We start from the raw sequence: 26,432 nt of genomic DNA, 5'->3' as shown, positions 1-26,432 counted from the left end.
CCCCCCCCCCCCTCGTGTTGTGTGTGTGTGTCCCCCCCGTGTCCGTGTGTCCGTCCGCCCCCCCCCCCCCCTCCGGCTCTTGACTCGTGTTTTCTTTCCTCTTTCTCTCTCCGCCCCGTCCGTCTGTCCGGCCATCGCTGTCCCTCTGTCCGGCCGCCCGCCACCCCCCTGTCTGTCTGTCCGGCCGTCCCCATCGCCCTCCGTCCCTCTGTCTGTCCTCCACCCCGTCGTCCGGCCGGCCCTGTCTGTCCGTCTGTCTGTCCGTCCCGCCATAGGCAGGAGCAGACGTCCCCCTGTCCCTCTGTCCCCCCCATCCATCGTCCCCCAGTCCGTCCGTCTGTCCGTCCCGCTGTAGGCAGGAGGAGACGTCCCGCTGTCCCCCTGTCCCCCCTGTCCATCATCCCCCCGTCCGTCTGTCCGTCCCGCCATAGGCAGGAGCAGACGTCCCCCTGTCCCTCTGTCCCCCCCATCCATCGTCCCCCAGTCCGTCCGTCTGTCCGTCCTGCTGTAGGCAGGAGGAGACGTCCCGCTGTCCCCCTGTCCCCCCTGTCCATCATCCCCCCGTCTGTCTGTCCGTCCCGCCATAGGCAGGAGCAGACGTCCCCCTGTCCCTCTGTCCCCCCCATCCATCGTCCCCCCGTCCGTCCGTCTGTCCGTCCCGCTGTAGGCAGGAGGAGACGTCCCGCTGTCCCCCTGTCCCCCCTGTCCATCATCCCCCCGTCCGTCCGTCCGTCCCGCCATAGGCAGGAGCAGACATCCCCCTGTCCCCCCGTCCATCATCCCCCTGTCTGTCCATCTGTCTGTCCCACCATAGGCAGGAGTAGATGTCCCCCTGTCCCCGCAATCCATTGTCTGTCTGTCCGTCCCGCCATAGGCAGGAGTAGACGTCCCCCTGTCCCCCCCGTCCATCGTCTCCCCCGTCTGTCCGTCCGTCCGTCCCACCATAGGCAGGAGCAGACGTCCCCCTGTCCCCCCCATCCATTGTCCGTCTGTCCGTCCGTCCCGCTATAGGCAGGAGCAGATGTCCCCCTGTCCCTCTGTCCCCCCCATCCATCGTCCCCCCGTCCGTCCATCTGTCCGTCCCGCCATAGGCAGGAGCAGACGTCCCCCTGTCCCTCTGTCCCCCCCATCCATCATCCCCCCGTCCGTCTGTCTGTCCGTCCCGCTGTAGGCAGGAGGAGACGTCCCGCTGTCCCCCTGTCCCCCCTGTCCATCATCCCCCTGTCCGTCTGTCCGTCCCGCCGTAGGCAGGAGCAGACGTCCCCCTGTCCCCCTGTCCCCCCCGTCCATCATCCCCCTGTCCGTCCATCTGTCCGTCCCGCCATAGGCAGGAGCAGACGTCCCCCTGTCCCCCCGTCCCCCCGTCCATCGTCCCCCCGTCCGTCCGTCTGTCCGTCCATCCGTCCCGCCATAGGCAGGAGCAGACGTCCCCCCGTCCCCCCGTCCCCCCGTCCATCGTCCCCCCGTCCGTCTGTCCGTCCCCCCCCCTCCAGGTGCCACCCATGGGTCCTCTCGGCCGCTCCAACCTCCCCCGACCCACAGGTAAGAGCCCCTCCCCCCCCGGCCCAGACGTCTGGGTCCTCCCGAGGGTCCTCCCCCCCTTCCTCGACCCTATAGGGGCCATATGGACCCCCTGGGGGCTATATAGGCTGCTCAGAGCCCCACGGGGCAGCATAGGGGCCATATGGTGCTATATGGGCTGTACAGAGCCCCACGGGGCAGTATAGGGGCTATATGGTGCTGTATGGGCTGTACAGAGCCCCGCGGGACAGTATAGGGGCCGTATGGTGCTGTATGGGCTGTACAGAGCCCCATGGGGTGGTATAGGGGCCATATGGTGCAGTATGGGCTGTACAGAGCCCCATGGGGTGGTATAGGGGCCATATGGTGCTATATGGACTGTGCAGAGCCCCGTGGGACAGTATAGGGGCCATATGGTGCTGTATGGGCTGTACAGAGCCCCGCGGGACAGTATAGGGGCCATATGGTGCTATATGGACTGTGCAGAGCTCCATGGGGCAGCATAGGGGCCATATGGTGCTGTATGGGCTGTACAGAGCCCCATGGGGCAGCATAGGGGCCACATGGTGCTATATGGACTGTGCAGAGCCCCACGGGGCAGTATAGGGGCCATATGGTGCTGTACGGGCTGTGCAGAGCCCCACAGGGCAGTATAGGGGCCATATGGTGCTGTACGGGCTGTGCAGAGCCCCATGGGGCAGCATAGGGGCCACATGGTGCTATATGGACTGTGCAGAGCCCCACGGGGCAGTATAGGGGCCATATGGTGCTGTACGGGCTGTGCAGAGCCCCACAGGGCAGTATAGGGGCCATATGGTGCTGTACGGGCTGTGCAGAGCCCCATGGGGCAGTATAGGGGCTATATGGTTCTATATGAGCTGTGCAGAGCCCCACAGGGCAGTATAGGGCCCATATGGTGCTATACTGTAGGGGCCATATGGTGCTATACAGGCTGCATGGAGCCCCATGGGATGGTATAGGTGCTGTATGGTCTGCACGGAACCCCATGGGGCAGTAAAGGTGCTATATAGGCTGCACAGAGCCCCACAGGGCAGTATAGGGGCTGTACAGAGCTATATGGACTGTGCAGAGCCCTACAGGGCAGTATAGGGGCCATACGGTGCTATATGGGCCGCAGAGAGCCCCATGGGGCAGTATAGGGGCTGTATGGACCTTGTCGCGTGCTGTGGGCGCCCTCTGGGCGCTATAGGGGCCCTGTGGGCCCCTGTCCGGGTGTCATATAGATTGCACAGACCCCTTGCAGGTGGTATGGGGGCTGTACTGACCCCCCACCCCAGGGGACTATAGGGGCATATAGCCCCCTGGGCTGTGGAGGGGTTATAGAGACCCTATGGGTATTGTAGGGGCAGTATGGCCCCCAGGGACGTATAGGCACTGTATGGGTTCCCCGGGGGGCTGTATGGCTCGTATATAGGGACTGTGTGTGTTCTCTGGGAGTAGGGGCTGTATAGGGGGTCCTTGTAGCTCCCCAAGGACCCAGAGGGACCGTATGGATCCTATAGGGGCCATATGGATCCCCAGGGATCTGTAGGGGCCCTAGGGACCCCAGCGACCTATAGGGACCCTCATAGATCCCTGGGGGACCTATGGAAGCCCTTATAGGTCCCTGGGGGCTTATAGAGACCCTTATAGATCCCTGGGCCATATGGTCCCCCGGGCTGTATAGGGGCCCCCAGGGACCTATAGGGACCCTTATAGGTTCCCCAGGGACCTATAGGAGCTGTATGGGTCCCGGAAGCCCGGGGGGGGGGGGGGGGGGGGCTGTTTTGGAGGCGGTTGCCATGGTGACGCCTCCATCATGGCGCCTCCTCGGGTTATTTTGGGGAGAGGGCGGTGACGTAGGGGGGAGAGGGCGGTGACGTAGGGGAGGGCGGGGCTCGCGCCGGGGACCCAGGCAGCCGGGACCACCCCCCCTCCCCCCCCCCCCCCCCCCGCCGTGTCGCCATGGTAACAGCAGCCCTGGCAACCCGCCGGCCCCGCCCCCGCCCGCCGCGTCCCCATGGCAACCGCCATCCCGCGGGAGGGGGGGGGAGCACTCCGCGCATGCGCCAGGCGCTAGGCGAAACCATTGCGGCCCTTCCCCCCCCCCCCTCCTCCTCCCCCGACCCCCATTGGGGACCCCCCCCCCCTCCCGCGGCGTCGGGGGGACCCAGGCGTCCGGGCGAACCCACCCCACTTGGGGGGGGGGGGGGGGCAACACCCCCTCATCTCACAGGGGACATCCCAGCCCCCCCCCAAACCCCCTAGGGGGATTCATACATCCACCCCCCCCCCAAATATTGGGGGGGGCAGCCCCCCTCATCAGGCATCCGCGCTCCCCCCCCCCCAGTTTTGGGGGGCGGGCGGGCAAGACCCCCCTATTCCATCTCAGAGGAACCCAGGCATCCGCTCCCCCCCCCTCCTCCCCCCCCAGCCCCCTCAGGGGACCCAGGCGCGTGTCCCCCCCACGCGGGGACAGGACCCCCGCGTCCGGGCACGCGCGAGCCGCGGGGGGGGTGGGGGGGGTGGGAGGGGGGGTGGGGGGGTCGCTCCTCCGGCTCCTCCCCCCCCCCCCCAACCCCCCCCCCCTTTTCCTCCACCGGCCGACCGGGCCCTGGGTGCTGCTGCGGAGGAGCCGGCCCCCCCCCCCCCCCAAACCCCCCCCCCTCCCCACTCGTGGGGGTGTCCCCCGTGGGGGGTACCCCCCCCTACCCCCCCCCCCCCCCCGTGATGTGGTGCCTGCAGTGCACCGCCGACCGGCGGCGGGGGCCGCTCCGGCAGCGCCTGCTGCACGGGTGAGTCGGGGGGACCCCCCCCCCCAAACCCCCCCCACCCCCCCCCCCCGAGACCCCCCCCTCACCCCAACACCCCCCCCCCAAACCCTTTTACACCCCCTCCCCCCACGCGGGACCCCCCCATCAGCATTTCCCCTCCCCCAAACCCTCGGGGACACCCCCCCACCCCCCCCCCAGGACCTGCCCTGGAGCCCCCCGGAGTTTTGGGGGACCCCCCCCCCCCATCTTACCTGTGTGTCCCCCCCTCCCCCCCTTCCCGGACGCCTGGGTCCCCCCGGGGCTGGTGGGTGTCTGTGTCCGTGTGTCCCCGTGTCTGTGTGTCCGTGTGTCTCCGTGTCTGGTGTGTCCCTGTGTCCGTCTGTCCATGTATGTCCCATGTCCGTGTGTCCCCGTGTCCGTGTGTCCCATGTCTGTGTGTCCCCATGTCCATGTGTCCCAGTGTCCGTGTGTCCCCATGTCCGTGTGTCCCCATGTCCATGTATCCCAGTGTCCGTGTGTCCCCATGTCCATGTGTCCCCGTGTCCGTGTGTCCCCATGTCCATGTGTCCCAGTGTCCGTGTGTCCCCATGTCCGTGTGTCCCCATGTCCATGTATCCCAGTGTCCGTGTGTCCCCATGTCCGTGTGTCCCCATGTTCATGTATCCCAGTGTCCATGTATCCCAGTGTCCCTGTGTCCCCATGTCCGTGTGTCCCCATGTCCATGTGTCCCCATGTCCGTGTGTCCCCATGTCCATGTATCCCAGTGTCCGTGTGTCCCCATGTCCGTGTGTCCCCATGTCCATGTATCCCAGTGTCCGTGTGTCCCCATGTCCGTGTGTCCCCATGTCCATGTATCCCAGTGTCCGTGTGTCCCCATGTCCGTGTGTCCCCATGTCCATGTATCCCAGTGTCCGTGTGTCCCCATGTCCGTGTGTCCCCATGTTCATGTATCCCAGTGTCCGTGTGTCCCCATGTCCGTGTGTCCCCATGTCCATGTGTCCCAGTGTCCGTGTGTCCCCATGTCCGTGTGTCCCCATGTCCATGTATCCCAGTGTCCCTGTGTCCCCATGTCCATGTGTCCCCATGTCCGTGTGTCCCCATGTTCATGTATCCCAGTGTCCGTGTGTCCCCATGTCCGTGTGTCCCCATGTCCATGTATCCCAGTGTCCGTGTGTCCCCATGTCCGTGTGTCCCCATGTCCATGTATCCCAGTGTCCGTGTGTCCCCATGTCCGTGTGTCCCCATGTTCATGTATCCCAGTGTCCGTGTGTCCTCATGTCTGTGTGTCCATGTGTCCCCGTGTCTGTGTGTCCATGTATGTCCTGTGGCCGTGTGTCCCCATGTCCATGTATCCCAGTGTCCGTGTGTCCCCATGTCTGTTTGTCCCCATGTCTGGTGTGTCCATGTGTCCCCGTGTCCATGTGTCCATGTATGTCTTGTGTCCGTGTGTCCCAGTGTCCATGTGTCCCCTTGTCCGTGTGTCCCCATGTCACATGTCCCCATGTCTGGTGTGTCCATGTGTCCCCACATCCATGTGTCCCCATGTCCGTGTGTCCCCATGTCCATGTATCCCAGTGTCCGTGTGTCCCCATGTCCATGTGTCCCCATGTTCATGTATCCCAGTGTCTGTGTGTCCCCATGTCACGTGCCCCCATGTCTGTATGTCCATGTGTCCCTGTGTCTGTGTGTCCATGTATGTCCTGTGGCCGTGTGTCCCCATGTCCATGTGTCCCCGTGTCACATGTCACCATGTCTGGTGTGTCCGTGTGTCCCCGTTTGTCCATGTATGTCTTGTGTCCGTGTGTCCCAGTGTCCGCGTGTCCCCATGTCTGTGTGTCCCCATGTCTGTGTGTCCCCATGTCCCTGTGTCCCCGTGTCTGTCATGTCCACATGTCCCCATGTTGGTCATGTCCATATGTCCCCATGTCCGCGTGTCCCATGTCTGTGTGTCCCCATGTCTGTCATGTCCACGTGTCCTCATGTCCACCTGTCTCCATGTTGGTCGTGTCCGTGTGTCCCATCTCCATGTGTCCCCATGTCCGTGTCCATGTGTCCCCACATCCATATGTCTCCATGTTGGTCATGTCCATGTGTCCCCGTGTCCGTGTGTCCCCGTGTCCCTGTGTCCCCATGTCCCTGTCCATGTGCCCCTGCATCCCCATGTCCCATGTCCCTGTCCCCATGTCTGTCATGTCCCCATGTCTATCCTGTCCGTGTGTCCCCAAGTCTCAAGTGTCCCCATGTCTGTCATGTCCATGTATCCTCATGTCCACGTGTCTCCATGTTGGTCGTGTCCGTGTGTCCCATCTCCATGTGTCCCCATGTCCGTGTCCATGTGTCCCCACATCCATATGTCTCCATGTTGGTCATGTCCATGTGTCCCCAAGTCTCAAGTGTCCCCATGTCTGCCACGTCCATGTGTCCCCACGTCCGTGTGTCCCCACGTCCCTGCATCCCCGTATCCACGTCCATGTGTCCCACATCCATGTGTCCACGCGTCCTGTGTCCATGTGTCCCTACGCCCGTGTCCCCGTGGTCCCTGCTCAGGTGGCTCCAGGTGTCCCACGGGAGGACAGAGCTGTTTGGGGACCCTTGGGGGGGGGCCACTTGGGGGGGGTGGTGGTGTCTCAGGGTGGTTTGGGGGGGTCTCGGGGTGGCTCAGGGGGGTCTTGGGGTGCCTCGGGGAGGTCTCAGGGGGATCTGGGGGGGGGTCCTGACGTGGGGGTGACGCGGTGTCCCCGCAGCGTGGACGGCGAGGCGCCGGGCAGCGAGGGTGGGGGGCCGGTGCCCGACAGCCCCGGGCGACCCCCCCCGTACCGTGGCCTCCCCCAACCGGCCCCCCAAGGACCGGGGGGGTCCGGGGGATGCCCCGGGGGGGGCTCCCCGGGCTTGGCCTGGCCCCGGCTGCCACCCCAGCCCGCCAGCGTGGCCCTGCGCAAGCAGGAGGAGGAGGAGGAGAGCAAGAGGCCGAAGGCTCTGAGCGACAGCTACGAGCTCTCCACCGACCTGCAGGACAAGAAGGTACCCCGGGGACACCCGGTGACAACCCCTGACACCCCCCCCCCAGGACGGTCCCCACCCCTTTGTGATGGTCCCCGGCCGCGTGTGATGGTCCCTGGCCACGTGTGATGGTCACCAACTCCATGTGATGGTCCCTGGCCATGTGTGATGGTCACCAACTCCATGTGATGGTCCCTGGCCATGTGTGATGGTCGCCAGCCCCATATGATGGTCACCAACCCCATGTGTGATGGTCACCAACCCCACGTGTGATGGTCACCAGCCATGTGCGATGGTCACCAACTCCATGTGATGGTCCCTGGCCATGTGTAATGGTCACCAGCCCCATATGATGGTCACCAACCCCATGTGTGATGGTCACCAACCCCATGTGTGATGGTCCCCAGCCCCATATGATGGTCACCATCCATGTGTGAGGGTCCCCAGCCCCATGTGATGGTCACCAACCCCACGTGTGATGGTCCCCAGCCACGTGTGATGGTCCCTGGCCACGTGTGATGGTCACCAACTCCATGTGATGGTCCCTGGCCACGTGTGATGGTCACCAGCCCCATATGATGGTCACCAACCCCATGTGTGATGGTCACCAACCCCACGTGTGATGGTCACCAGCCATGTGCGATGGTCACCAACTCCATGTGATGGTCCCTGGCCATGTGTAATGGTCACCAGCCCCATATGATGGTCACCAACCCCATGTGTGATGGTCACCAACCCCATGTGTGATGGTCCCCAGCCCCATATGATGGTCACCATCCATGTGTGAGGGTCCCCAGCCCCATGTGATGGTCACCAACCCCACGTGTGATGGTCCCCAGCCACGTGTGATGGTCCCTGGCCACGTGTGATGGTCACCAACTCCATGTGATGGTCCCTGGCCACGTGTGATGGTCGCCAGCCCCATATGATGGTCACCAACCCCATGTGTGATGGTCACCAACCCCCACGTGTGATGGTCACCAGCCATGTGCGATGGTCACCAACTCCATGTGATGGTCCCTGGCCATGTGTGATGGTCACCAGCCCCATATGATGGTCACCAACCCCATGTGTGATGGTCACCAACCCCATGTGTGATGGTCCCCAGCCCCATATGATGGTCACCATCCATGTGTGAGGGTCCCCAGCCCCATGTGATGGTCACCAACCCCACGTGTGATGGTCCCCAGCCACGTGTGATGGTCCCTGGCCACGTGTGATGGTCACCAACTCCATGTGATGGTCCCTGGCCACGTGTGATGGTCGCCAGCCCCATATGATGGTCACCAACCCCATGTGTGATGGTCACCAACCCCACGTGTGATGGTCACCAGCCATGTGCGATGGTCACCAACTCCATGTGATGGTCCCTGGCCATGTGTAATGGTCACCAGCCCCATATGATGGTCACCAACCCCATGTGTGATGGTCACCAACCCCATGTGTGATGGTCCCCAGCCCCATATGATGGTCACCATCCATGTGTGAGGGTCCCCAGCCCCATGTGATGGTCACCAACCCCACGTGTGATGGTCCCCAGCCACGTGTGATGGTCCCTGGCCACGTGTGATGGTCACCAACTCCATGTGATGGTCCCTGGCCACGTGTGATGGTCGCCAGCCCCATATGATGGTCACCAACCCATGTGTGATGGTCACCAACCCCACGTGTGATGGTCACCAGCCATGTGTGATGCTCACCAACTCCATGTGATGGTCCCTGGCCATGTGTGATGGTCACCAGCCCCATATGATGGTCACCAGCCATGTGTGATGGTCACCAACCCCATGTGTGATGGTCCCCAGCCCCATGTGTGATGGTCCCTGGCCACGTGTGATGGTCCCTGGCCATGTGTGATGGTCCCGAGCCCCATATGATGGTCACCAGCCATGTGTGATGGTCACCAACCCCATGTGTGATGGTTACCAACCCCATGTGTGATGGTCCCCAGCCCCATGTGTGGTGGTCACCAGCCATGTGTGAGGGTCCCCAGCCCCATGTGATGGTCACCAGCCATGTGTGATGGTCACCAGCCATGTGTGAGGGTCCCCAGCCCCATGTGATGGTCACCAACCCCACGTGTGATGGTCCCTGGCCACGTGTGATGGTCACCAACTCCATGTGATGGTCCCTGGCCATGTGTGATGGTCCCCAGCCCCATGTGTGAGGGTCCCCAGCCTCATGTGATGGTCACCAGCCCATGTGTGATGGTCATGAACCCCATGTGTGATGGTCACCAGCCACGTGTGATGGTCACCAGCCACATGTGGTGGTCACCAGCCATGTCTGATGGTCGCTGGCCCCTGTGATGGTCCCTGGCCACGTGTGATGGTCCCGAGCCCCATATGATGGTCACCAGCCATGTGTGATGGTCACCAGCCGTGTTCGAGGGTCCCCAGCCCCATGTTATGGTCACGAACCCCATGCGTGATGGTCACCGCCACATGTGGTGGTCACCAGCCATGTCTGATGGTCCCTGGCCCCTGTGATGGTCACCAACCCCATGTGTGATGGTCACCAACCCCACATGTGATGGTCACCAGCCACGTGTGATGGTCACCAGCCACATGTGGTGGTCACCAGCCATGTCTGATGGTCCCTGGCCATGTGTGATGGTCGCCAGCCCCATATGATGGTCCCCAACCCCATGTGTGATGGTCCCCAACCCCATGTGTGATGGTCCCCAACCCCATCTGTGAGGGTCACCAACCCCACCTGTGAGGGTCACCAACCCCATGTGTGATGGTCACCAGCCATGTGTGATGGTCACCAGACACATGTGGTGGTCACCAGCCATGTCTGACGGTCCCTGGCCCCTGTGATGGTCACCAACCCCATGTGTGATGGTCACCAGCCACATGTGGTGGTCACCAGCCATGTGTGATGGTTCCTGGCCATGTGTGATGGTCCCTGGCCATGTGTGATGGTCACCAGCCATGTGTGATGGTCACCAACCCCATGTAATGGTCATCAACCCCATGTGATGGTCACCAACCCCCATGTCTGATGGTCACCAGCCATGTATGATGGTCCCCAACCCCGTGTGATGGTCCCCAGCCCCATGTGATGGTCACCAGCCATGTGTGATAGTCACAACCCATGTGTGGTGGTCACCAGCCCCATATGATGGTCCCTGGCCATGTGTGATGGTCACAACCCATGTCTGATGGTCATTAGCCATGTATGATGGTCCCTAGCCATGTGTGATGGTCACCAACCCCATGTGTGATGGTCACCCGCCATGTGTGATGGTCCCCAGCCCCATATGATGGTCCCTGGCCATGTGTGATGGTCACAACCCATGTCTGATGGTCATTAGCCATGTATGATGGTCCCTGGCCACGTATGATGGTCACCAGCCTCATGTGATGGTCGCTGTCCCCGTGCGAGGTCCCGTCCCCGTGCGAGGCCACCGTGCCCCCACCCCGGTGCCAACCCATTTGCCCGGGTGTTGCCTCACCTGTGTCCTTCTCCTGCCCTGTCCCCTCCCTGTCCGTCTGTCCCCTTGTCCACCTCTGGTACCCTGGTGTGTCCCCGTGTCCCCCCATCCACCCCCCCATGTCCCCATCCATGTCCCCATCCCCATGTCCCCATATCTCCACTCGTGTCCTCATCCACACCCCCATGTCCCCACCCATGTCCCCATCCCCCCATGTCCCCATCCACGTCCCCATCCCCGTGTCCCCCTCCATGTCCCCCCATCCACATCCCCATGTCCCCCTCTCCTCACCCCTGTCCCCATCCCTGTCCCCATCCCCGTGTCCCCATCCCCTGTCCCCCTCTATGTCCCCATCCCCGTGTCCCCCCTTCATGTCCCCATCTCCCCATCTCCCCACCCCCGTCCCCATCCCTGTGTCCCCCTCCATGTCCCCATCCCCTGTCCCCATGTCCCCATCCACATCCCCATTCCCATGTCCTCCATGTCCCCATCCCTGTGCCCCTCCCCATCCCCATGTCCCCCTCCATGTCCCCATCCCTGTCCCCATCCCCATGTCCCCCATGTCCCCATCCCCGTCCCCATCCCTGTGTCCCCCTCCATGTCCCCATCCCTGTCCCCATCCCCATGTCCCCCCCCATGTCCCCCTCCCCATCCCCATCCCCCTCCCCATATCCCCCCCATGTCCTCCCCCATGTCCCCCTCCATGTCCCTGTCCCCATTCCCATGTCCCCCCCCATGTCCCCCTCCCCGTCCCCGTCCCCATCCGCATATCCCCCCCCATATCCCCCCCATGTCCCCCCCCATGTCCCCATCCCCATCCCCATCCCCCTGTCCCCCTCCACATCCCCATCCCCATATCCCCCCCTCCATGTCCCCATCCCCATGTCCCCCCCCATGTCCCCCCCCATGTCCCCCTCTATGTCCCCATCCCCGTCCCCATCTCCATCCCCATGTCCCCCCCTCATGTCCCCCTCCCCATCCCTGTCCCCATCTCCATATCCCACCCCCCATATCCCCCCCATGTCCCCCTCCATGTCCCCTCCCCACATCCCCATCCCCATCCCCATGTCCCCTCCCTGTCCCCATCCCCGTCCCCATCCCCATGTCTCCCCCATGTCCCCATCCCCGTCCCTGTCCCCATTGCCCCATCTCCCCATCCCCATACCCCCCCCATGTCCCCATCCCCGTCCCCATCCCCATGTCCCCCCCCATGTCCCCTCCCCACATCCCCCTCCCCGTCCCCATCCCCACGTCCCCTCCCCACGTCCCCCTCCCCATCCCCATATCCCCCCCCATCCCCATCCCCATCCCCATCCCCATGTCCCCCCCCATGTCCCCCCCTCATGTTCCCCCTCCATGTCCCCCTCCCCATCCCTGTCCCCATCCCCATCCCCATGTCCCCCCGCCATGTCCCCCTCCCCATCCCCATCCCCCTCCCCATGTCCCCTCCCCACATCCCCCTCCCCCTCCCCATCCCCATATCCCCCCCCCGTCCCCATCCCCATCCCCATCCCCATCCCCATGTCCCCCCCCATGTCCCCTCCCCACGTCCCCATCCCCATCCCCATGTCCCCATCCCTGTCCCCATCCCCATATCCCACCCCCCATATCCCCCCCATGTCCCCCTCCATGTCCCCTCCCCACGTCCCCATCCCCATCCCCATGTCCCCTCCCCTCCCCGTCCCCCTCCCCATCCCCATGTCCCCCCGCCATGTCCCCCTCCCCATCCCCATGTCCCCCTCCCTGTCCCCATCCCCATACCCCTGCCATGTCCCCCCCCATGTCCCCCCCCATGTCCCCCTCCCCCTCCCCATCCCCATCCCCATGTCCCCTCCCCACGTCCCCATCCCCATCCCCATGTCCCCCGCCATGTCCCCTCCCCATGTCCCCATCCCCATGTCCCCTGCCATGTCCCCCCCCATGTCCCCCTCCCCATCCCCATGTCCCCCCCCATGTCCCCCTCCCCATCCCCATCCCCATACCCCTGCCATGTCCCCCCCCATGTCCCCCCCCATGTCCCCCTCCCCATCCCCATGTCCCCCCCCATGTCCCCCTCCCCATCCCCATCCCCATACCCCTGCCATGTCCCCCCCCATGTCCCCCCCCATGTCCCCCTCCCCATCCCCATCCCCACGTCCCCTCCCCACGTCCCCATCCCCATCCCCATGTCCCCCGCCATGTCCCCCCCCATGTCCCCCTCCCCATCCCCATCCCCATGTCCCCCCCCATGTCCCCCTCCCCGTCCCCATCCCCATACCCCTGCCATGTCCCCCCCATGTCCCCCCCCATGTCCCCATCCCCATCCCCACGTCCCCTCCCCACGTCCCCATCCCCATCCCCATGTCCCCCGCCATGTCCCCTCCCCATGTCCCCATCCCCATCCCCATGTCCCCCCCCATGTCCCCCTCCCCATCCCCATCCCCATCCCCATGTCCCCCCCCATGTCCCCCTCCCCGTCCCCATCCCCATACCCCTGCCATGTCCCCCCCATGTCCCCCCCCATGTCCCCCTCCCCCTCCCCATCCCCATCCCCATGTCCCCTCCCCACGTCCCCATCCCCATCCCCATGTCCCCCTCCCCATGTCCCCATGTCCCCCTCCCCCTCCCCATCCCCATCCCCACGTCCCTTCCCCACATCCCCCTCCCCATATCCTCCTCCCCATATCCCCCCCCCCGTCCCCCCCCCATATCCCCCCCCCAGGTGGAGATGCTGGAACGCAAATACGGGGGCTACTTCCGCACCCGCCGCGCCGCCCGCACCATCCAGGCCGCCTTCCGCCGCTACCGCATGGCCCAGAAGTTCGAGCGGCTGCGCAGCGAGGGGGGCCGCGCCCGCCGCCTCGCCCTCCCCGGCCTCCGCCTCCAGTTCTCCTTCGAGGAGTACGACCGCGGCCCCCCGGCCCCCGCCCCGGGCCCCCCCCCGCCGCCCCCCCCTTATTTCCAGGGTAAACCCGCCTCGCTGGACGAGGGGGTGTTGGGGGGACCTCGAAGGGCGCCCCGATACGGGGGGTCCTGCCGGGCCGGTTTGGATGGGGGGGGTGGTCCCGCCGAAGGGACGACGACGGGGGGGGGGCCCGGGGCGGGGGGCGCCGGCAGCCCCCCCCGGCAGCTCTCGGCCTCCGCCGACTTCGGGCCCGGCGGCGCCGACCTGGAGGAGGCCTTCGCGCAGCAGGTAGGGGTCACAGGGGGTCATGGGGGTCATTGGAGGTCGTGGGGCCGTGGGGGGGTCACAGGGGTCATGGGGGTCATAGAGGCCGTGGGGGGGTCACAGGGGTCATGGGGGTCATAGAGGCCGTGGGGGTCCCAAGGGCCACGGGGGGGTCACAGGGGTCATGGGGGTCATTGGAGGTCGTAGGGCCGTGGGAGGTCACAGGGGTCATGGGGGTCATAGAGGCTGTGGGGGTCCCAAGGGCCATGGGGGGGTCACGGGGGTCATGGGGGTCATAGAGGCCGTGGGGGGGGTCACAGGGGTCATGGGGGTCATAGAGGCCGTGGGGGTCCCAAGGGCCACAGGGGGGTCACAGGGGTCATGGGGGTCATAGAGGCCGTGGGGGTCCCAAGGGCCACCGGGGGGGTCACAGGGGTCATGGGGGTCATAGAGGCCATGGGGGTCATGGGGGTCCCAAGGGCCATGGGGGGGTCACAGGGGTCATGGGGGTCATTGGAGGTCGTAGGGCCATGGGAGGTCACAGGGGTCATGGGGGTCATAGAGGCTGTGGAGGTCCCAAGGGCCATGGGGGGGTCACAGGGGTCATGGGGGTCATAGAGGCCATGGGGGGTCACAGGGGTCATGGGGGTCATAGAGGCGGTGGGGGTCCCAAGGGCCATGGGGGGGTCACAGGGGTCATGGGGGTCATTGGAGGTCATAGGGCCGTGGGAGGTCACAGGGGTCATGGGGGTCATAGAGGCCATGGGGGTCCCAAGGGCCATGGGGGGGTCACAGGGGTCATGGGGGTCATTGGAGGTCGTAGGGCCATGGGAGGTCACAGGGGTCATGGGGATCATAGAGGCTGTGGAGGTCCCAAGGGCCATGGGGGGGTCACAGGGGTCATGGGGGTCATAGAGGCCATGGGGGGTCACAGGGGTCATGGGGGTCATTGGAGGTCGTAGGGCCGTGGGGGGGTCACAGGGGTCATGGGGGTCATAGAGGCCATGGGAGTCATGGGGGTCCCAAGGGCCATGGGGGGGGTCACAGGGGTCATGGGGGTCATTGGAGGTCGTGGGGCCGTGGGGGGGTCACAGGGGTCATGGGGGTCATAGAGGCCATGGGGGGGTCACAGGGGTCATGGGGGTCATAGAGGCCGTGGGGGTCCCAAGGGCCACGGGGGGGTCACAGGGGTCATGGGGGTCATTGGAGGTCGTAGGGCCATGGGAGGTCACAGGGGTCATGGGGGTCATAGAGGCCATGGGGGTCCCAAGGGCTATGGAGGGGTCATGGAGGTCACAGGGCCATGGGAGGTCACAGGGGTCATGGGGGTCATGGGGGCCATGGGGGTCATGGGGGTCCCAAGGGCTATGGGGGGTCACGGAGGTCACAGGGCCATGGGAGGTCACAGGGGTCACGGGGGTCATGGGGGCCATGGGGGTCATGGGGGTCCCAAGGGCTATGGGGGGTCACGGAGGTCACAGGGCCATGGGAGGTCACAGGGGTCACGGGGGTCATGGGGTCCGAAGGGCCATGGGGGGTCATGGGAGGTCACAGGGCCATGGGAGGTCATGGGGTCATAGGGCCATGGAGGGGTCACAGGGGCGCCCTGTGACCCCCACAGGTGACAAGGGAGGTGACAGGGGACAAGGGGGTTCACAGGACCTGGGGGTCATGGGGGTCACGGGGGTCACAGGGGCCAAGAGGAGCCGGGGGGAGGGGACACAGGGGTCACAGGGACTATGGGGGGGGGGGGGTCATGGGGTTGGTCCCGTGGGGGGGTGACGATGGAGGCGGGGGGCTGACGGGGGCGGGGGGGCTCCGTCCCCGCAGGTGAAGTCCTTGGCCGCCTCCATCGACGAGGCCCTGGGGGGCAGCCGGGGGGTCCCCCCCGGGGCCCCGGCCCCCCCCGCGGGGGACAGCGCCGCCACCTCCACCAGCGACGTCACCCTCTACCTGGACGAGGGGCTCCCCGGCTCCCCCCGCTCCCCCGAGCGACCCCCCAGTCCCGAACCCCCCCCCGAAAGCGGGGGTGCCCCACCTCCCCCTGCCCCCCCACCTCCCCCGCCACCCCCCGCCAACCCCCCCGGCCCGGCCGAACGCTGGGGGGGTCCCGAGGAACCCCCTCGCCGCGGCCCCCCGTGCTTGGAGTGCCGGGGACGCGGGGGTGGCGGGGGGGGGCACCCCCCTTTGCTGACGGTCGAGCCCCCCAGCGACAGCTCGGCCGACCTCAGCGACCGCTCCGACCGCGGCTCCCTCAATCGAGGGGGTCCCTACGAACCCGAAGGGGCCGGGGGGGGCACGTTGCCCCGTACCGGCCCCCCCCATCGTTGCTTCCACCCCGAACCCCCCCCCGCTCCCCCCCCCGGCCCCCCACCACCCCCTGCCGCCGAGGAGGGCTCGGAGGGGGACAACGAGAGCTTGGGGAGCAGCTCCAACTCCAACGAGACCCTCAACTGCTCCTCGGGCTCCTCGTCCCGGGACAGCCTGCGGCGACCCCCCCCCGCCGCCCCCCCCGCCTCCCGCCGCCCCCCCGCAACCCCCAGGTCCCTCCGGACCCCCCGGCAAAGCCACGTACCAACGGGAACCGCGGCAGAGCTGGGACTCGCCGGCGCTCAACAACGACGTGGTGCAGCGCCGGCAGTACCGCATCGGCCTCAACCTCTTCAACAAGTGAGGGGGCGACCGGAAATGGGGGGGTGGCGGGGGGGGGGGGGGGGGTGGCGGTCCCATGTCGGAGGTGGGATGGGGTCTGGTGAGCCTATAGCGGGATGGCGTGGCGTTCTCGGTGACCCTATGGAAAGGATAGGGTGGCGTTCTTGGTGGCCCTATGGTGAAGACAGGGTGATGTTCTAGATGATGCTATAGCAATGACAGGATGACCTTGGTAACCCTATAGAAAGGACAGGGCGACCTTCTTGGTGGCCCTATAGCAAGGACAGGGTGACCTTGGTGGCCCTATAGCAAAGACAGGGTGACCTTCTTGGTTGTCCTACAGAAAGGATGGAGTGACGTCCTATAGAAGACCATGATGATGTTCTAGATAGCCCTATAGTATGGCCGTGGTGATGTTCTAGGTGACCCAGTAGTCAAGACACGGTGACGTTCTAGATAGACCCTACAGTATGGCCGTGGTGATGTTCTAGGTGACCCAGTAGTCAAGACACGGTGACGTTCTAGATAGACCCTACAGTATGGCCGTGGTGATGTTCTAGGTGACCCAGTAGTCAAGACACGGTGACGTTCTAGATAGCCCTATAGTATGGCCGTGGTGATGTTCTAGGTGACCCAGTAGTCAAGACACGGTGACGTTCTAGATAGCCCTATGGTATGGCCATGGTGATGTTCTAGGTGACCCAGTAGTCAAGACACGGTGACGTTCTAGATAGCCCTACAGTATGGCCGTGGTGATGTTCTAGGTGACCCAGTAGTCAAGACACGGTCACGTTCTAGGTAACCCTATAGGGAAGCCAGGTTGTTATCCTAGGTGACCCTACACAAGGTGACGTTTAGGTGACTCCATGACCACGGCAAAGTGACCTATAGGTCACCCTATAGCCAGGACGAAACAACGAGCCCCACAGCAGTCGGGGTGACCCCGCGCCCACCACCTTTGTAGGAAACCGGAGAAGGGGATCCAGTACCTGATCGAGAGGGGCTTCCTCTCGGACACCCCGGTGGGGGTGGCCCACTTCATCCTGGAGAGGAAGGGGTTGAGCCGGCAGATGATCGGCGAGTTCCTCGGCAATCGCCAGAAGCAATTCAACCGCGACGTCCTCGAGTAAGGACGGGGGGGATGCACCGGGATGGGGTGGGACACGCTGAGGACTCAGGGTGGAGGGGGTCCGCCCAGGACCGAGGCCATCTCCGGTCTGTGGGGGTCTCCCACAGCTGCGTGGTGGATGAGATGGACTTCTCCGGGATGGAGCTGGATGAGGCCCTGCGCAAGTTCCAGTCCCACATTCGGGTGCAGGGGGAGGCCCAGAAGGTTGAGCGCTTGATCGAGGCCTTCAGGTGAGGGACGGTGACGGGTTCCTGTCCCCACCCCATCCTCCCTGGCACCAGGAAGGCCACCGAGCCATGGCACGCGGTTGCGTGGTCACCATGGGGTGATGTTCTAGGTGACCCTGTGGATCAAGAGGGAGACACTAGGGGTGGTGGCCCACGTGCCATGGGGTGATGTTCTAGGTGACCCCATGGACCGAGCAGGGGGACATTAGGGGTGGTGGCCCATGTGGGACCAGGTGATGTTCTAGGTGACCCTATGAACCAAGCAGGGGGACATTGGGGTGGTGGCCCACATGGGACCAGGTGACGTTCTAGGTGACCCTATGAACCAAGCAGGGGGACATTGGGGTGGTGGCCCACATGGGACCAGGTGACGTTCTAGGTGACCCTATGAACCAAGCAGGGGGACATTGGGGTGGTGGCCCACATGGGACTGGGTGATGTTCTAGGTGACCCTATAGACTAGGAGAACATTAGAAGTGGTGCCCCACATGCAAGGGGGCCTGGACCACGCTGGGACAGCTGTGGGGTGCAGAGGCCATCCCGGCCGCGTGGGGATGGCCATGGGGCACCCTGACCCCATGGGCCGTGGGGATTGTCCGCCCCGCAGCCAACGCTACTGCGTGTGTAACGCGGCCCTGCTGCGCCAGTTCCGCAACCCGGACACCATCTTCATCCTGGCCTTCGCCATCATCCTCCTCAACACCGACATGTACAGCCCCAGCGTCAAGGCCGAGCGCAAGATGAAGCTGGAGGACTTCATCAAGAACCTCCGAGGTGAGGACCGCGGTCCCATCTTGTCTCCACCCCCTGCTTCTGAACATGGGTTCTAGAGCGGGGGCCCGGGTGTCGCGCAGGGGTGGACAACGGGGAGGACATCCCCCGGGACATGCTGGTGGGCATCTACCAGCGCATCCAGAGCCGGGAGCTGCGCACCAATGATGACCACGTCTCCCAGGTCCAGGCCGTCGAGCGCATGATTGTCGGCAAGAAGCCGGTGGGTTCACCCGAGGGATGGGATGGGTTCTAGGTGACCTATGGGGGGATGTTCTAGGTGACCTATAGAGGGATGGTCTAGATGACCTACGGAGGGATGGTCTAGGTGACCTATGGGGGATGTTCTAGGTGACCCTATGGAGGGATGTTCTAGGTGGCCCTATGGAAGGATGTTCTAGGTGGCCCTATGGAGGGATGTTCTAGGTGGCCCTATGGAGGGATGGTCTAGGTGACCCATGGGGGATGGTCTAGGTGGCCCTATGGAGGGATGTTCTAGGTTACCTATGGAGGGATGGTCTAGGTGACCCTATGGAGGGATGCTCTAGATGACCTATGGAGGATGCTCTAGATGACCTATGGAGGATGCTCTAGGTGATCTATGGGGGATGTTCTAGGTGACCCTATGGAGGGATGTTCTAGGTGACCTATGGAGGGATGATCTAGGTGACCCATGGGGGATGGTCTAGGTGACCTATGGGGGATGTTCTAGGTTACCTATGGAGGGATGCTCTAGGTGACCTATGGAGGATGCTCTAGGTGACCTATGGGGGATGTTCTAGGTGACCCTATGGAGGGATGTTCTAGGTGACCTATGGAGGGATGATCTAGGTGACCCATGGGGGATGGTCTAGGTGACCTATGGGGGATGTTCTAGGTTACCTATGGAGGGATGCTCTAGGTGACCCATGGGGGATGCTCTAGGTGACCTATGGGGGATGTTGTAGGTGACCCTATGGGAGAAGTCCTAGGTGACCCTGTGGGGGATGTTCTACGTGACCTACGGGGGACGCTCAAGGTGACCAGTGGGGGGTGTTCTAGGTGATCCAATGGGGGATATTGTAGGTGACACTATGGGGGGGATGCTCTAGGTGACCCCAGGGATGGGACAGGCCAATGTCAAGGGTGCCTTCACCATCAAGGGGCGGGCCTGGAGGGCAGGTAGGTGTGTCCCACCGAGGCCCCGCCCTAGTGCTGAGCCCACCCCTGTCCCCAGGTGCTGTCCCTGCCCCACCGGCGCCTGGTGTGCTGCTGCCAGCTCTACGAGGTCCCCGACCCCAACCGGCCCCAGCGCCTGGGGCTGCACCAGCGCGAGGTCTTCCTCTTCAACGACCTGCTGGTGGTGAGCCGGACGCCTGGGTCCCCTGCACAGCGGGGGTGTCCCTGGGGTGGGGGTCACCCATGGGGAGTCGAGGGGTCTCCCAGAAGTTTGGGTCCCCTGTGACCTGGTGGCCCCGGCAGGTGACGAAGATCTTCCAGAAGAAGAAGATCCTGGTGACCTACAGCTTCCGCCAGAGCTTCCCCCTCGTTGAGATGCACATGCAGCTCTTCCAGAACGCCTGTGAGCCCCACGGCACCCCACAACACCCCATGGCATGCTCCCCTGCCCCACAGCACCTCCACGGGATGCTCCCCTGTCCCTATGTCCCACGGGGTCCACCACCAGATGACCCTTTGCTCCATGGGGTCCACCACAGAGCGTCCCCCACTGGGTGTCCCTTGCTGTTCGCCATGGGATGTTTCACGGTGTCCCCCATAGGATCACAGAATCATGGAATGGTTTGGGTTGGAAGGGACCTTAAAGATCATCTACTTCCAAGGGGCCGTGGACACCTTCCACTAGACCATGTTGCTCAAAGCCTCATCCAACCTGGCCTTCAACGCTTCCAGGGATGGGGCATCCACAACTTCTTGAGGGCAACCTGTTCCAATGCCTCACCACCCTCAGAGTGAAGAATTTCTTTCCTTATATCTAATCGAAATCTCCCCTCTTTCCGTTTAAAGCCATCACCTCTTGTCCTCTCACTCCATGTCCTTGTCAAAAGGCCCTCTCCAGCTTTCTTCTAGGCCACCTCCAGGTACTGGAAGGCTGCTAGAAGGTCTCCATTGGAGCCTTCTCTTCTCCAGGCTGAACAACCCCAACTCTCTCAGCCTGTCTTCATAAGAGAGGTGCTCCAGCCCTCTGATCATCTTGGTGGCTCTCCTCTGGACGCGTTCCAACAGGTCCATGTCTTTCCTGTGCTGAGGACCCCACAGCTGGATGCAGTACTCCAGGTGGGGTCTCACCAGAGCGGAGTAGAGGGGGAGAATCACCTCCCTCGACCTGCTGGCCACGCTTCTTTTGATGTGGCCCAGGAGATGATTGGCTTCCTGGGCTGCAGGAGCGCATTGTCAGGTCACGTTGAGCTTCTCATCAACCGACACCCCCAAGTCCTTCTCCTCAGGGCTGCTCTCAACCCGTTCTCCACCCAGCCTTGTCTTCGTGCTTGACGTTACCCCGTCCCACGTGTAGGACCTTGCACTTGGGCCTTGTTGAACTTGGGCCGCACCGCACGGCTTGGTGTCGTCGGCAAATTTGCTGAGCGTGCGCTCAATCCCACGTCGCCGACAAAGATGTTCAACGGCGCCGGTGGCAATACCGACCCCTGAGGAACGCCACTCATCGCTGGTCTCCACTTGGACGTGGAGCCGTTGACTGCAGCTCTTTGAGTGCGACCATCCAGCCGGTTCCTCATCCACCGCGTGGTCCATCCGTCAAATCCACGTCTCTCCGATGTAGAGACGAGGATGTCGTGCGGGACGGTGTCAAACGCTTTGCACAAGTCCACGTAGATGACGTCAGTTGCTCTTCCCGTATCCACCAACGCTGTGACCCCGTTGTAGGAGGCCACCGAATTTGTCGGGCATGATTTGCCCTTAGTGAAGCCACGTTGGCTGTCACCACCTTATTCTCCATGTCCCTTAACGTAGTTTCCAGGAGGATCTGCTCCATGATCTTGCCGGGCACAGAGGTGGGACTGACCGGCCTGTAGTTCCCCAGGTCTTCCTCTTTTTTAAAAACGGAAGTTACGTTTCCCCTTTTCCGGTCAGCGGGAACTTCACCGCGCTGCCGTGACTTCTCGAACATGACGGATAGCGGCTCAGCAACTTCATCCGCCAGTTCCCTCAGGATGCGTCTCATCAGATCCCATGGACTTGTGCACCTTGAGGTTCCTCAGATGGTCTTGAACCCGATCTTCTCCCACAGTGGGCTGTTCTTCGTTCTCCCAGCCTTTGCCTCCTGCGACTTGGGCGCTGTGGCTTGAGAACTTGCCGGTGAAGATCGAGGCAAAAAAGTCGTTGAGTACCTCAACCTTCTCCATATCCCGGGTAACCAGGTCTCCTGTTTCCTTCTGGAGACGTCCCACATCGTCCCTAGTCTTCCTTTTATCACCGACGTACCTATAGAAGCTTTTCTTGTTGTCCTTGACGTCCCTGGCCAGATTTAATTCCATCAGGGCTTTAGCGTTCCTAACCTGCTCCCTGGCAGCTCGGACAATTTCTCTGTGTTCCTCCCAGGCTCCCTGTCCTTGCTTCCACCCTCTGTAGACTTCCTTTTTGGGTTTGAGTTTCTCCAGGAGCTCCTTGGTCATCCATGGGGGCCTCCTGGCGTTTCCTCTTTGTTGGGATGCATCGCTCCTGAGCTTGGAGGAGATGATCCTGGAATATTAACCAGCTTTCTCGGGCTCCTCTTACTCTACCAAGCAGATCCTTGAAGAGGCCAAAGTCTGCTCTCCTGAAGGCCAGGGTAGTGAGCTTGCTGCGTGCCCTCCTCGCTGCCCTGAAGATCTTGACCTCCACCATTCCATGATCACTGCAGCCAAGGCTGCCCTTGAGCTTCACGTTCCCCACCAGCCCCTCCTTGGTGGTGAGAACAAGGTCCAGCATAGCACCTCTCCTGGTTGGCTCCTCTATCACTTGGAGAAGGAAGTTATCACCAACGCATTCCAGAAACCTCCAGGATGTCCCATGGTGTCCCCCATAGGATGTCCCATGGTATCCTCCATAGGATGTCCCATGGTGTTCTCCATGGGATGCTCCCTACCCCATAGTGTCCCTCACAGGATGTCCCATGATGTCCCTCATTGGGTCCCCCCCATGGGATGTTCCCCACACCATGGTGTCCCCCGTGGCACGTCCCATGGTGTCCCCCATTGCATGTCTCATGGTCCCCCCCATGGGATGTTGCCCACACCATGGTGTCCCCCGTGGCACGTCCCAAGGTGTGCCCCATGGCATGTCCCATGGTCCCCCCCATGGGATGTCCCCACACCATGGTGTCCCCCGTGGCACGTCCCAAGGTGTGCCCCATGGCATGTCTCATGGTCCCCCCCATGGGATGTTCCCCACACCATGGTCCCCCCCATGGGATGTTGCCCACACCATGGTGTCCCCCATGGCACGTCCCAAGGTGTGCCCCATGGCATGTCCCATGGTCCCCCCCATGGGATGTTCCCCACACCATGGTCCCCCCCATGGGATGTTCCCCACACCATGGTGTTCCCCGTGGCACGTCCCATGGTGTCCCCCATGGGATGCTCCCCTCCCCACAGCACCTCCTGTGTGATACCCCCTTCCCCTGACCCCCCGGGTCCCCCCAAACCCCATAACCTCTGACCCCATCTGACCCCCCACCCCCCCCACCCCCAGATTACCAGTTTGGGATCAAGCTGCTGTCGGCGGCGCCGGGAGGGGAGAGGAAGGTCCTGATCGTCTTCAACGCCCCGAGCCCACAGGACCGGCTGCGCTTCGCCAGCGACCTCCGCGAGTCCGTGGCCGAGGTGCAGGAGATGGAGAAGTACCGCGTGGAGGGTGAGCGGGGCACTGGGAGCACTGGGAGGGGCACTGGGAGCACTGGGAAAGGTACCGGGAGCACTGGGAGAGGCGCTGGGGGTGGTTGGGTGGGGACTAAGGGTACGGGGATGGATGCTGGGAGCAGTGGGATGGGCACTGGGGTACTGGGATGGGCACTGGGAACGCTGTGGTGAGCACTGGGAGCACAGGTTGGAACTGGGAGGGGGGCATCGGAGGAGCTTGGATGGAAAATGGGGACACTGGGAGCACTGGGAGCGCTTGGGTGGGCACTGGGATGGTCCCTGGGGTCAATTGGTTGGGGAATGGGGCCACTGGGGGTACTGGAATGGGCACTGGGAGCACTGGGATGGGCACTGGGATGGTCCCTGGGGTCAATTGGTTGGGGAATGGGGCCACTGGGGGTACTGGGATGGGCACTGGGGGTACTGGGATGGGCACTGGGAGCACTGGGATGGGCACTGGGACAGTCCCTGGGGTCAATTGGTTGGGGAATGGGGCCACTGGGGGTACTGGGATGGGCACTGGGAGCACTGGGAGCACTTGAATGGGCAGTGGGACAGTTCCTAGGGTCACTTGGATGGGGACTGGGGGCACTGGAACAGGTACTGTGGGCACTGGGAGCACTGGGATGGGCGCTGGGGGCAACGGGAGAGGCATTGGGAACACTTGGACGGGAACTGGGGGCACTGGGATGGGCACGGGGGGCACTGGAACCACTGGGATGGGCATGGGGGACACAGGGACAGGCACCAGGGCACTGGGGCTGGCACTGGGAGCACTGGGATGGTCAGCGGGGTCATTGGGACCACTGGGATGGCCACCGGGACGGTCAATAGGGACATTTCCATGGGGACGGGGAACGCTGGGACTTACTGGGGGGGCACTGGGATGACCGGGGCCGTCGTGTCCATCCCCCCACAGCGGAGCTGGAGAAGCAGAAGGGGGTGTCGGGGACACGGGGTGGGGGGCCCCCCCGCGAGGCCCTCAACGGCCTCAGCCGCAGCAGCCTGGAGGAGGCATTCGGGGCCGGCGAGGGGCTCAAGCGCAGTGCCCTCAGCAGCTCCCTGCGGGACCTCTCCGACGGCGGTGAGACGGGGACGGCCGCCCCGGGGGGGGGGGTGTCCCCTGGGGGGGGTTGGGGTCCCTTGGGGGGGTTAGAGTCCCCTGGGAGGGCATTTGGGGTGCTCTGGGGGGCATTTGGGGCGCTCTGGGGGGCATTTGGGGGGCCTTGGGGGGGCATAGGGTGGTCCCTGGGGGGCAATTGGGGTCCCCTGGGGGGACTTGGGGTCTCTTGGGGGGGTTAGAGTCCCCTGGGAGGGCATTTGGGGTGCTCTGGGGGGCATTTGGGGTGCTCTGGGGGGCATTTGGGGGGCCTTGGGGGGGCATAGGGTGGTCTCTGGGGGACAATTGAGGTCCCTGGGGGGCAATTGGGGTTCCCTAGGGGTGTCGGGGTTCCCTGGGGGGTGTTGGGGTCCCTTGGGGGGGTTAGAGTCCCCTGGGGGGCCTTGGGGGGGCAGATAGGGTGGTCTGTGGGGGACACTGAGGTCCCTGGGGGGCAATTGGGGTCCCCTGGGCATGTTGGGGTCCCCTGGGGGGCATTAGAGTCCCCTGGGAGGGCATTTGGGGTGCTCTGGGGGGCATTTGGGGGGCCTTGGGGGGGCATAGGGTGGTCCCTGGGGGACAATTGAGGTCCCTGGGGGTGTTGGGGTCCCCTGGGGGGTGTTGGGGTCCCTTGGGGGGCTGAGTGTCCCCTGGGAGGGCATTTGGGGTACTCTGGGGGGCATTTGGGGGGCCTTGGGGGGGCATAGGGTGGTCCCTGGGGGGCAATTGGGGTCCCCTGGGGGGGTTGGGGTCCCCTGGGAGGGCATTTGGGGTGCTCTGGGGGGCATTTGGGGGGGCCTTGGAGGGGCATAGGGTGGTCCCTGGGGGGCAATTGGGGTCCCCTGGGGGGGGGTTGGGGTCCCTTGGGGGGCTTAGAGTCCCCTGGGGGGCATTTGGGGGGCCTTGGGGGGGCAGATAGGGTGGTCTGTGGCAGACACTGAGGTCCCTGGGGGGCAATTGGGGTCCCCTGGGCACGTTGGGGTGCTCTGGGGGGCATTTGGGGAGCCTTGGGGGGGCAGATAGGGTGCCCTGGGGGGGGCACTGAGGTCCTTGGGGGGGAATTGGGGTCCCCTGGGGGGCATTTGGGGTGCGCTGGGGGCACTGAGGTCCCTGGGGGGGGGGGGTACAGTGGGGTCCCGGGGGGGCACTGAGGTCCCTGGGGGGGGACAGCAGGGTTTGGGGGTCACACCAGGGGGCCCCCCCTCAAAATGTCCCCCCCAAACCGTGTCCCCCCCACCCAGGCAAGCGGGGCCGGCGCAACAGCGTGGGGTCCCTTGACAGCACCATTGAGGTGAGTGGGGGGGGGGGCCCCACCAGGCCCCGCCCCTTAAAGCACCGCCCCCTACCAGCCCCACCCATTCAAACCCCGCCCCCAGGTTCCCAGCACCCCCCCTCTGCTCTTGGGGAAGGGGGTGGGGCTGGTGTGAGGGGCGGGGCTTGGGCGTGCAGGGGAGGGGCTTGTCCACAATGGGGCGTGGTTGTGCTGAGGGGGCGTGGTTTCCCAGAGAAAGGGCGGGGCTTTTCCCATGGATAGCCCTTATCTGGCAAGGGGGAGGGGCTTGTTCGAGGGGGTGGGGCCATCCCAGGGAAGGGGCGGGGATTGCTTGCATGAGCTGGGGCCCATCCACCAATGGGGAGAAGCTAGAGCTGGGAGGCAGGGTTTATTCACTAATGTCATGTGATCTTTCCACCAATGGGGGGGGGGGAGGCTGGTGCCAAGGGGCGGGGCTTACCGGTACAGGGGCGGGGCTGGCTCTAGGGGGCGGGGCTTGAGCAAGGAGAGGGCGGGGCTGGCTATAGGGGTGGGGCCTGTCCA

The 26,432-nt window shown here is 64.0% G+C and overlaps 1 protein-coding gene across 1 annotated transcript in view; it reads left to right on the top strand.

Annotated features, from left to right (window-relative positions):
• The first annotated feature begins 1,459 nt into the window (after positions 1 to 1,459).
• The window catches only part of LOC142403246 (IQ motif and SEC7 domain-containing protein 2-like), a 28,326-nt gene continuing 3,353 nt past the window's right edge, over positions 1,460 to 26,432 (top strand). Inside the window, 14 exon segments of the mRNA XM_075489452.1 lie at positions 1,460 to 1,542; positions 7,040 to 7,316; positions 13,436 to 13,906; positions 15,713 to 16,381; positions 16,383 to 16,552; positions 17,499 to 17,660; positions 17,771 to 17,893; positions 18,498 to 18,664; positions 18,745 to 18,884; positions 19,878 to 20,003; positions 20,123 to 20,222; positions 23,351 to 23,512; positions 24,437 to 24,601; positions 25,858 to 25,907. Of these exon segments, the coding sequence (XP_075345567.1) occupies positions 13,442 to 13,906; positions 15,713 to 16,381; positions 16,383 to 16,552; positions 17,499 to 17,660; positions 17,771 to 17,893; positions 18,498 to 18,664; positions 18,745 to 18,884; positions 19,878 to 20,003; positions 20,123 to 20,222; positions 23,351 to 23,512; positions 24,437 to 24,601; positions 25,858 to 25,907 (2,499 nt within the window). The 5' untranslated portion in view covers positions 1,460 to 1,542; positions 7,040 to 7,316; positions 13,436 to 13,441.

The sequence above is a fragment of the Mycteria americana genome, unplaced genomic scaffold, assembly GCF_035582795.1.
Source record: "Mycteria americana isolate JAX WOST 10 ecotype Jacksonville Zoo and Gardens unplaced genomic scaffold, USCA_MyAme_1.0 Scaffold_146, whole genome shotgun sequence".
In the NCBI taxonomy this organism is placed as follows: domain Eukaryota; kingdom Metazoa; phylum Chordata; class Aves; order Ciconiiformes; family Ciconiidae; genus Mycteria; species Mycteria americana.
Note: the sequence above shows the minus strand (reverse complement) of the source record. Positions and strands in the feature narration are given on the sequence as shown.